At 43.6% G+C, this 12,359-nt stretch overlaps 1 protein-coding gene across 1 annotated transcript; it reads left to right on the top strand.

Moving 5' to 3' along the window:
• Window positions 1–746: 746 nt before the first annotated feature.
• On the top strand, window positions 747–1,222 carry LOC136139050 (large ribosomal subunit protein eL43-like). Its single transcript, XM_065897972.1, is given in 2 exon segments — window positions 747–759; window positions 903–1,222. Coding segments are annotated over 2 exon segments (333 nt in total).
• The last annotated feature ends 11,137 nt before the right edge of the window (window positions 1,223–12,359 follow it).

A 12,359-nucleotide genomic window follows, 5' to 3' on the forward strand; every position in this document is an offset into this window, starting at 1 on the left:
AGGATCTTAAGGCTGTCTGGTGCTTTTGGCAAGGAAAAAGGATCAAATAAGCAAGCTATAAGGAGAAGTGAAAACCTTCCATTACACTGTTGCCATGTAGCTTCTAATTTTAGCTCTGTTAGGGCAGGTACATACCTTATCATGCTGAAAGCCAAAGGGCCCAGAAGAGAAGCCCCTAATTCCCTACATTTAATTTGAAGCCTGTCTGTCTCCCCTTTTCTGTTACTCTGGGCTCTATTTCTATGAAGACAATATTCAATGTGTTTTACAAATGGTGCTCGAAAAAGTGTACTTGGCCTGTTTTGGATCCTTGGTGTGGGTGAGTCAGGGATTTCCATCCCCAGCTTTGGAAAAGGCTGAAAAGCTGTCTTGCTGGAAAAGTTCCACTGTCCTCCCGTTTTCCTTGGTTGTGTCTTTGCTGCCTGTTACCAGCAAGATTAACTCGTCCTGAAGTTTTGCATGAAAACTAATTTTGAGTTTCTTTTGCTCTTGTCATTTGCTTCTTGCCCCAGACCAGAATTCTCTCGTGGTCTCAGTCCCAACACCAAGACTGTAATTTAACAGCAGGGGGTGCTGTGAGCCTGTGGTTGCCCAGGCCTCCGCCAGAAAAAAAGAAGATAAAAGAGCTCCCGCTGATTCAGCCAGCCTGAAAGAGGGCTTCTCATTGTCTTGGCCCCTTGTGGCTACTGAAGATCTTGCCTGGGGGACGTGGAGTAGTGAGACATTTCTCGAAAGGCCAGCAGGGAATGAAGAGACAAGGTGTGGCCTTCTGGAAATGATTTGTCATTTGTGTTTTTGAGAGTTTTAACCCTTCTCTGGTCAAATTGATGCTTGATATTTTATGCCCTTACCTCCATGAAGACCAGAGATTCTGAATAGTGCTGAATCCTAACTTAATTCAGAAAACAGCATCCGCTTTCTGGGCTCAGCCTTAGTTTGCAACGACAAGGCTAAATGCACTAAGGTCAGAATCATGGGTAAATATGGGACCTGTTTTGATGCCTCCCTCAGGAGAATGGTGAAGAAAATCGAAGTCCGCCAGCACGCCAAGTACACTTGTTCTTTCTGAGGTGAAACCAAAATGAAGAGTTGAGTTGTGGGGATCAGGCACTGGGGTTCCTGCATGAAAATTGTAGCTGGTGGTGCCGGCACCTCCCAGCCCACTTCTGCAGTCACAGTAACGTCTGCCCTCAGAAGACTGAAGACATGCAAAGGCCAGTAAAAGCTCCACCATTTGAAACATTGCTAGCCCATAATAAATAGCTTGATTTATGTAACAAACACACAAAACAGAAAACAGCATTCATTATTCCCATTTTCCAGCGCCCCCTGGAAACCCCCGCTGAATTCCTCTATACTGATGCTATCAATGGCTGCAGTAAGACAACAGGGAACATTTCTTTCTTTGTTTCATCTTTTTGTAAGCTGAGGCTTGACTGCTACCTCCGGGTTATCTCTGTTTTTCTCAGTCTTCCTGAAATTCTGCATTTTAACTCTTTTTTTTTTTTTCCAGCTTCTTGACTTCCTACAACGTTTTTCATGTCTTGATTATTTTTTCTTTACATCTTTATTGGAGTATAATTGCTTTACAATGGTGTGTTAGTTTCTGCTTTATAGCAAAGTGAATCAGTTATACATATACATATGTTCCCATATCTCTTCCCTGTTGCATCTCCCTCCCTCCCACCCTCCCTAACCCACCCCTCCAGGCGGTCACAAAGCACCGAGCTGATCTCCCTGTGCTATGCAGCTGCTTCCCACTAGCTATCTATTTTACATTTGGTAGTGTATATATGTCCATGCCACTCTCTCACTTTGTCACAGCTTACCCTTCCCTCTCCCCATATCCTCAAGTCCATTCTCTAGTAGGTCTGTGTCTTTATTCCTGTCTTACCCCTAGGTTCTTCATGACATTTTTTTTTCTTAAATTCCACATATATGTGTTAGCATACGGTATTTGTCTTTCTCTTTCTGACTTACTTCACTCTGTATGACAGACTCTAGGTCTATCCATCTCGTTACAAATAGCTCAATTTCGTTTCTTTTTATGGCTGAGTAATATTCCATTGTATATATGTGCCACATCTTCTTTATCCATTCATCCGATGATGGGTACTTAGGTTGTTTCCATCTCCGGGCTATTGTAAATAGAGCTGCAATGAACATTTTGGTACATGACTCTTTTTGACTTATGGTTTTCTCAGGGTATATGCCCAGTAGTGGGATTGCTGGGTCATATGGTAGTTCTATTTGTAGTTTTTTAAGGAACCTCCATACTGTTCTTCACAGTGCCTGTATCAATTTACATTCCCACCAACAGTGCACGAGGGTTCCCCTTCCTCCACACCCTCTCCAGCATTTATTGTTTCTAGATTTTTTGATGATGGCCATTCTGTCATGTCTTGATTATTGACAGAAAGCAATAGCAACGTTTTGTATTTCTGGCTATTTCAGTTACCTTTGCTCTAAGCAAATTTGCTTTATAAGACATATTTTTATAAAACCCTTCACACCAGGCTTTCATGGCAAGATAGGCTGATAAGTTCATAAAATAACCTGATGGACACACTCAATTTGCTATTTCTGACAAGTGTAGAATATATCTATCGCGGAGAGCTGGCTTTAACTGTTTCTATGCGATTTCACAACCACAGTGAGAGAAGGGGCTATGGGGATGCAGAGGGAACTTGAGCAATGTGTGAGAAAAGTTGTGGTGGCAGACTGGCCTCTGATGCCATCAGCAATCACCTGGAATATAAACTTGTCAAGATTCTAGACCTGAACAAAGCAAAGATACTGCTAGACAGACAAGGACTCAGAAAGGTTATTGCCTGTTCTCTCTTTCCGGACAAACAATATTTGATTTGATGTGTTGGGTAAACTCCAGCCAAACAAGAGAAGAATTCAACAAAGAGGAAAACATAGGATTTAAGAAACTGAAACTGAGAACTGCAGGGAAAGAAAAGCTGCTTTACGGGGCAACGAACATTGAAGAGCTGATTAGAAACATCTAAACAATCACAAAGGCACACTGTTCTAGAAAGTCACGATCTGAAAATAAAGCTAACTATAGTTTTTAAATGACTCTGAGAACTGAAGAAGCAGAAAGAGCAGCATTTTCCAGACTACGAAGGCCATGCCTCCTTTAGCTGGGTAATTCGGGGTGGGAGTGGGGAGTGGGGAGTGGAATGGACGGATGCTCTAATTTTGTGAACCATCATTTTGGATTTATAATAGTTGCTAACCACAATTGTTTCCCCATGATGCACTTTGTTGTTTCTTTTAACTTTGACTGCCTTTTATAGAATAGTTTTACAGGATCTTTTCAGGTGATGTATTCAAATCATTTACCAATTGCTATGGCATGAGTCCTCACCAATTACAACAAATATTTATTGACTGCCTCCATGTGCCAGACATTATTCTAGGTGCTTGGAATACATCAGTGAACAAAACAATTTCTGCCCAAGTAGAGCTTACCTTATAGTGATGCAGACACATCAGAAACAGTAAATCAGTAAGAGAGGACAAAAGAAAGGGAGCAGGAAAGAGAAGCAGGATTGGGAACGCAGAGGGTAGGAACAGGGAGAGGAAAGTAGTAGCGTGGATGGAACTTTTAAATCGGGTGGTCATGGAAGGCTTCATTGAGAAGATGAGACTCAAGCAAAGACTTGACAGAGATGAGGGCATCAGGCAAGCAGGTATCTGAGGGCAGTGCGTGGGGGCAGAGGAGAGCTGGTGCCAAGCCCTCAGGCTGGAGTGTGCCTAGTCTGTGGCAGGGACCGCAAGGAGCCACGGTGGCTGGAGTGGGGGCTGCGGTGGAAGGAGAGGAGCGAGATAAGTGTCCTTGTCCCTCCATCCCTCCACCAACCCGAGAGGAGTGCAGCTCTTACTCTGAATGACATCCCACCCACTGAAGCATCTTAAGCACAAAGGCCGGGGTCTGACTTTCATTTAAAAATGATCACGATGGTTGTTCTGATGAAAAAAGACTGTAGGAGGTATGGGAGGAAGCAGGGGGTCTGTCAGGAGGCTGATGCTGCCATCCAGGTGAGAGAAGATGGCACTTTGGATCCAGATGGGCAGTGGTGGGTTCTGGATATACTTGAAAGTTAGAGCCGTTGGGATTTCCTGACCAACTGGATGTGGGAGTGAGGGAGGGAGAGGGGTGAAGGACCACTCCTGGGCTTGGAGGATGGTGCCGATCCAGGAGGGACTGGAGCAGGACCCTGGGAGCCTCTTGCTGGCCCTTCAATGCTGTGGCGGTGTTAGGGGAGTCCCCTGGGGGGCGGGAGGCGCCAGGACAGCAGGGACACTTGGGGAGTTCTGCGCATGTCTGTTTCCGTGCTTACCCGCCATTGGCAGCCCTGGATGTTGTGCTTCCGGCTCAGCTTTTCCTCATTCGTTTCTCTTGGAGAATGAACCTAAAAGTAGACTTAGATCTTAAACTTATTTTAAATTAAAAAATAGGTTTTTGATTCTCCAGTTAGATATCAGAGAGGTCTTCTGCTTTTTAGGGGACAGTTGACTAAGTTTAACTACCTGAAAACAAATGTTACTCATTAAGAGACATTACTTAATTAAAAAAATATACCGAGGCCTTCCCTGGTGGCGCAGTGGTTGAGAATCCGCCTGCCGATGCAGGGGACACGGGTTCGTGCCCCGGTCCGGGAGGATCCCACATGCTGCGGAGCGGCTGGGCCCGTGAGCCATGGCCGCTGGGCCTGCGCGTCCGGAGCCTGTGCTCTGCAACGGGAGGGGCCACAACAGTGAGAGGCCCTCGTACAGGAAAAAAAAAAAAAAAAAGTACCAAAAATATACTAAACAGAAAAGAAAAAAATTAGGGAAAGCCTGAAACCTTTGGACACCACAGTTTTTACCCTGACATTTTGATTGGAAGGGTGTTGTAACTCAGGAGACATTTTCTCATAAAAGTACATACTTTGGGACTTCCCTGGTGGCGCAGTTGTTAAGAATCCGCCTGCCAATGCAGTGGACACGGGTTCGAGCCCTGGCCCAGGAAGATCCCACGTGCTGCGGAGCAGCTAAGCCCATGCGCCACAACTACTGAGCCTGCACTCTAGAGCCCTCGAGCCACAACTACTGAGCCCTCGTGCCACAACTACTGAAGCCCGTGAGCCTAGAGCCTGTGCTCCGCAACAAAGAGTAGCCCCTGCTCACCACAAGAGAAAGCCTGCATGCAGCAATGAAGACCCAACACAGCCATAAATAAATAAATAAATAAATAATGAAAAAAAAAAAAGGATGGCTGGCTTCAGGAGGCTCCCTCCAACAAGAATTCTGGCCCTGGCCAGTGAATGTACATGCTCACGTGTGCGCGTGTGTGCATTGGGAGGTTGTGTTTCCTGCTGTTAACAGAAAGAGGACAGGTTGATCAACTAGAACAAAGGGACCAACCCAGTGGACATCATTGTCAACAAAGAGACAGCATGATGGTAGTTGCCAAGGAATATGAGGAATAAAAAGAAGAAGGAAGTACGATTATATTGTGGGTGAAGGAATAAAACTTTAAGCAGAAATATTGTAGGTAAAATAAAATAGATAAAAGATTTTATATTAGAAAAAATGTAATTTTAATTGGGAAAATCATTGTGAACTCATGACCTTTAACAGAAATATGTTTTTCTGACTGCAGCCCATTAATATCAGCACTTCTGCCAACCCCTGACTCTCACTGAAAGGAATTGAGACTTCTTGAAGGAGGATTCTGCATCTTGGAGCAAGGAAAATTTAGGATGGGCTTAGAAAACAAGGGTTTCAGACAGGTAATGGTGGAAGGATAAGGAAGCCATGGACCAAAATGCAACAATTTTGACACCAAAAAAGAAAAACCAGTTATGATTAACTAAAATGAGTTGAGTGTGTGAAAAACCTCAAGATAAAGAAGTTGCTGTATGATTTCTTAAAAAGATAAATACACCCAAATATGTTACCTTTAATCAATAGAGTGTCAATAAATCTGGACGTTTAAGATTAAATTAGTAGCCTCATGCATTTTTTACTGTGTAATCAGGAAAGTGTGACTACAAGAAATTAATGTGAGACAGATAGTTCTGGAAAAAGGTAGAAATTGTACCAAGAACAGGAAAGACTGAGCAAGACTAGTGGTCACACATAATAAACAGAAAGTATATGTGTGGGGGTCTCACAGTGGAGCAACTCCAAAGTTTTCCAAGATGAAGAATTACCCAAATATTCTAAAGGGGAGAGGGGAAACTTCCGGAGCTCCCTGTTAATCATAATGAGATATGACAAAGCACACATACATTTTAAATATAATTGCAACAGACCCGGTCAGTACTGCGTATCGTCCAAATGATGAGACAGTGGGATTTGGCTAAGCAAGATTGTAGAATGCACTATTTTGGTGAGAGACACCAGGTTCCAAGGGATGAATTAGTACAATCTATTGATGTAGCAAGTCAAGTTTAAGTAGAAAATGGGATCTTGAGTTGGAAAGTACGAGCAGATCCATATCCTGGTCCAGAAGGTTTAGAACGTGGAAACCTAATCTTGGCTGGTCAGAGATAGTATTTTTTTTCTGTCTTGGTTCTGAAGATTACTGTAACCCTACGAAGACAAAGGAAAAATAAAATTGCTGTGAACCTACGAGAGTGTCAAATAATCCTAGAAACGGAACCCAAGAGAGTAAGAATAATATATACAGCGATGATGAAGGTGAACATTGACACCCACAGTATTATGACTTATGTAACCACTTAAGTGTAACTGCCTAATAATGAGTTCTGCTATCGCTATCGCTGTGGCGTTCTGTGGATGTTTTCTCTGCTTTTATGATGTTCAAAGCATCACAAAGGGGACAGGGAACTGGAGTGTCACAGGGGCTGAGGCAATGTGGTGACTGCTGGTTAAGACACCAAGAGATCTGTGACCTTCAATGGAAAGATAAAGTCCCACCCTGAAAGCCCTGGGGTTGAAGCAGGATTCAGTTCACACTTTCTGCCTAGAACCTTCGGGAGTCAATCTATCTTGAAAAATAAAGGCAAGACTTACTCATGACTTCCTCATCATCAGCTGCTTCAGGAGTTTGTTCCCCGCCTACTGGGGAGTAAACTTCTCCTGGGAACCTAGAGGCCAGAGTTTCTCCATAACCTACCCTGTCCTTTGGGTTTTCAACCTCTTTCTAATTTTCAGTTGGGAGCCTAAGAATGTCTTTTTATTGAGTCATTTATGGAACTCGAATTTATAATTTGTTAGCTGGTTTTTCCAACTATCTTCCAGGAAATAGCTATTTTTCATGTATCAGTCAACAGAGAATTTCGGAGGCCACCTCTGTGTTAGGCCCTGAGGCATGGTGGTGATCAGAGCAGGCACGAGCTGCCCTCATGGGGCTTGTAAGGGTCTAGTGGGGAAGACAGACGTGGCTCAATAAATCACACACCTGACACTTGCTAGAGAGGAAGGGTAAACCGGGAGCTATGCATGGGCTTATCAGGGGCTCTTGATCTAGCCTGGGGGTGTGGGGTGGTTTCCTTGAGAAACTGCTATGGAATGGGAAGGAATTTTCTTGTGAAGTGGGGGAAGAGTGTTCTGAGAAGAGGGCTGTGCAAAAGCCCCGAGGAACCAGGCTGGAGTACACAGACCGAGGCGAAGGTGGCAAGGCACCACCCAAGGTGCAGATCAAGCTGACTCCTCGAGGCCACATAAAGACTTTTTTCTTTTTTTGTGGTAAGAGATTTATTGAGATCATTCACATACCATAGAATTTATTTATCTAACGTGTACAGTTCATTGGTTTTTAGTAGATACACAAAGTTAAATAATCACTACAACCAATTTTAAAACATTTTCATCACCTCCCCCCACCCCCAAGGAAACTTTATACCCTTTGGCAGTAACCTCCATTCTCCCCATTTGGGTTCTGGACCCAATTTCAATGTGTGTATGTGGGTGTTTCCCCAAACATCCAACAAGCAATTATGGGGACACAGCCGGGTGTCCTACAATTCAACTCAATTCTGACACCGTCTACCTGGACATTGAGGTTAAGGGTTCAGTTCTCCAAGACTGCCCTCCCCTCCAACCCTCCATTCAGAGGCCAGTCTTTTTTTTTTTTTTTTTTTTTGGCGGCACATCATGCGGGATCTTCCCTGACCAGAGCTCGAACCCCTGTCCCCTGCACTGGAGGGCAGATTCTTAGGTTCCACCGACCCCCTCCTTGGGTTCGACTAACTTGCTAAGTGGCTCAGAGAACTCAGAGAAACATTTTACTTAACTAAATTACCGATTTATTATAAGAGGATATAAACTCAGAAACAGCCAGACAGAAGAGATGCCTAGGGCAATGTATGGCGAAAAGCCGTGGAGCTTCTAGGCTCTCTCCACGCACCCTGCGCTGCCCAAATCTCTTTGTGTTCACCAACCCGGAAGCTCTCCAAACCCCACCCTTCTGGGTTTTAGGGAGGCTTCATTACATAGGCATGACGGATTACATCATTGGCCATTAGCAGTTGATTCAACCTCCAGTCCCTCTCCCCTCCCCGGAGGTCAGGAGGGTGGGACCGAAAGTTCTAACCTTCTCGTCACGTGGTTGGTTCCCCTAGCAACCAGCCCCCATCCTTAGGTGCACTTCATTAACATAAACTTGGGTGTGGTTGAAAGAAATTTGTTATGAATATCGACACCTTTATTGCTCTTATCACTTAGAAACTCCAAGGGTTTTAGGAGCTCTGTGCCGAAAACCAGGGACAAACATCACGTATATTTTTTATTACATCATGTACCTGGCTGGTATGTTTTGAGTTTGAGGCACTGTGAGAAATTCAGGTTAAATGGGTAGTTGAATGAACAGCTCTAGAAAGCAGTAGAGACTGGTCTGGAAGGAGATAATTTGACAGTCACTGGGAGACAGGCAGAGGCCCTGCAGGAAACAGATGTATGCTCCAGCGGCTTGCTTTGAGGAGAGTTTAAGAAAGGGGCTGTTGTAGGGTTGAAGGAAATCAATTAAAAAAGAGAGCAGGTACTTCCCTGGTGGTGCAGTGGTTAAGAATCCTTCTGCCAATGCAGCGGACATGGGTTCGAGCCCTGGTCCGGGAAGATCTCACATGCCGCGGAGCAACTAAGCTTGTGCGCCACAACTACTGGAGCCCGTGCGCCTAGAGCCACCGCAATAAGAAGCCCGAGCACCGCATCGAAGAGTAGCTCCCACTCGCTGCAATGAAGACCCAATGCAGCCAAAAATAAACAAATAAAAAATAAATAAATTTAAATGTGGCATGTTTAAAAAAAAAAGTACATAACTGGAGGGGTTATATTTGCAGAACAGAAAGTAAATATTTTTTTTAAAGAAGAGAGAATGTCCTTATTCTTAGGAGCTATGTGAAGTACTTAGAAGTGAAGGAGTCCTGATGTCTGAAAATTACTCTTAAATGAATGACCAAAAAATAAGAATATGTATATATATCTAGTGAGAGAGAGTGATAAGGCAAATAAGACAAAATGTGACTAGTTGGTGATTTAGACGAAGGGCATATAAAAGTTCATTGCACTTTATTTTTTATTTAAAAATTTTTCCAAAATAAAAAGTAGGGAAAAAACTAACACCTGCTTAGTATAGAACAATTGAGAAAAAACAGAAACACGGAAAGAAGAAAATACCTATGATTCCACCACCTAAAGATAGTCAATGTTGACATTTTGGTGTACTTCCTTTCATTTTTCTTAGGCACTTAAAAACTGTATTTGATGTTACTATATATACACACAGACCCACTGATAGTTTAATTTTTTTTTTTTTTTTGCGGTATGCGGGCCTCTCACTGTTGTGGCCTCTCTCCCGTTGCGAAGCACAGGCTCCGGATGCGCAGGCTCAGCAGCCATGGCTCACGGGCCCAGCCGCTCCGCAGCATGTGGGATCTTCCCGGACCGGGGCACAAACCCACGTGCCCTGCATCGGCAGGCAGACTCTCAACCACTGCACCACCAGGAAAGCCCTGGTAGTCTAAATTTAAATGACATGTTTGAATAACACATTGTTTCAACTTAGATGAGTAGAAGGCAACAGAAATAATTCTAAACATTCAGAAGTTTTTAAAAGAACCTAAAATTGGGAACTTCCCTGGTGGTCCACAGGTTGAGACTCCACACTCCCAATGCAGGGCGCCCGGGTTCGATCCCTGGTCAGGGAACTAGATCCCGCATGCAGCAGCTAAGATCCCACATGCCCCAACTAAAGATCCCCCACGCCACAGCAAAGATCCTGCACGTGGCAACTAAGATCCGACACAGCCAAGTAAATAAAATAAATAAATGAATACTAAAAAAAAAAGGAACCTAAAAAATTCGATATTCTAGTGCATCATTTAACCATGTATGAGCCATTTTTCTATTGCAGTACCTGAGGCAATATGGTGCAGTGGTCAGAGCCCAGGCATGGTGGTCAATTGCCTGGGTTTGAATCTGGCTCAGACTAGCTCTGTGACCTTGAGGAAGTTTCTTAGCTTTATGATACTGCTTCCTCATCTGTAAAGTGCTGATAGTAATTGGTGTTGGGAGGATGAAGCAAGTTATATGTGCAAAGTCTTTAGAAAAGTGACAGCTACCTCACCATCACCACCATCATCACCACCACCATCACCATCACCACCATCACCACCACCACCACCATCACCACCATCACCACCACCACCACCATCATCACCACCACCATCACCATCATCACCACCACCATCACCATCACCACCATCTTCTCCACCACCATCATCATCATCATCCCTATTATTAGCTCGAGGAACCAGGTGGTAAGGATGACTCAGTAAGTTATTTTTTGTTTTGTTTTGGTTTTGATTCTTAAACCAAAGAGACCAAGGTCCTCAAGCATTCACAATCCTTAGAAGTCACCTACAGATAGCGATTAATCTGAATCTCAAAGGCACAGAATCAGCTTATTTCTCTCTCTGCTGGTGCCATCACCCCAAAAGCAGCAATGACAAGAGAGCAAGTCCTTCCTTTTTTTAAAAATTTTTTACCTCCTTTCTTTTTATTTTCCACCTCTCCCCCTATCCTCCTTACCAAGTCTTCCTGATCGCTTGTCACTTGCCAGCTTTAAATTCTCCTCAAAACTATCTCAGCCTCAGATATCGTCAGCTGACATTACTTCCCAGAACCTTGGTGTCATTTTCTATTTTGCCTGGAATACAGCTGCTTCACTCCAGCACTTGTGGGGTAGCATTCTATCAAGTTAACCTAAAAGAGCTCGTCTCTGGCTACACAAAGAGTGCTTCCATCCTTATTTTTGTTTTGTTTTGAAATTTTGTAACTGCCGTCCCCTACTGAAGATTATGGAAGAATAAGAGAAGATAAAAGTTACTCTTACTGTATAGCGTGGGAAACCTGGTTAGACATTTGAAATGCCCAAATATACCACAATCTGCCTAGAGAATATTCTGGCAGTGGGTAACAACAGCTATGAAACTTTTCAAACCTTTGACCCAGTATTACCAGTTTTGGGAATATACCCCAAAGAAATAAACTAAAAGGGAAAAAATGTAACTCGTGCAAAGATGTTTGTGTGCAGCTATTTTTAAGAGTGAAGAATTGGAAATAATCCAAATGCCAAATAAGGGAATGGCTTGGCAAATTATGGTATAGTGACATAAGGAGAGAGACACCAGGGAACGATTTTCAAGGACAGGAGTATAGCCTCTGCTGCCTCTGGGGAATGCGTAGATTAAATTATTTTAAGTGACGAAGAACAACAAATGAAAAGTTTGCAGCTGTGTAAAGTGTGTGTTGCGAAGAAAAGTTTAGAAGTGAATTTTGAGGAAAGGAAAATGTATTTCAGAGTTGAGTGTGATACCTCTGCTGTAAAGCTGCATGTGAATTACTGGAAAGTTGTGAATTGCCGTAATGTTGCAAACATCTATTGCAGTACCTTCTGGGGTCTGACCTTTTTGACAGCTCTAAGAGCATAGAAAATAGCTAATTATAATATAAATCAACCAGTGGGCTATGTTTTGCCCCCGCGGTGGAAGCACGGAGGCAACATCTTCATAGTTCTGTGCCAAGGCTTGGGAAAATATGAACTCTGGCATCAGAAGTCTTTGCTCTAGAATCTGGAGACACCGAGAGCTGCAGAAAAGACATGCTGGATATTAAAACCTGTTTGGAATCAGACCCCTGGCAGATCAGTACTCAGACCTTGCTGAGGGCTCACCAATAACCAGGCAAGTGGAGGGGACCTATTTTTTTAACAGGGAGAGAGGAGAAAATTAGATTTCAGAGGGCAGAATGTATGAGACATGCCGAAGAAACATTTACCGAAAAGTAACACAGACTCTTCAATGACTATTTACAGACTCAGGCCTACAGTAGACTCC

This window comes from Phocoena phocoena, chromosome 19 (genome assembly GCF_963924675.1).
Source record: "Phocoena phocoena chromosome 19, mPhoPho1.1, whole genome shotgun sequence".
NCBI lineage: Eukaryota > Metazoa > Chordata > Mammalia > Artiodactyla > Phocoenidae > Phocoena > Phocoena phocoena.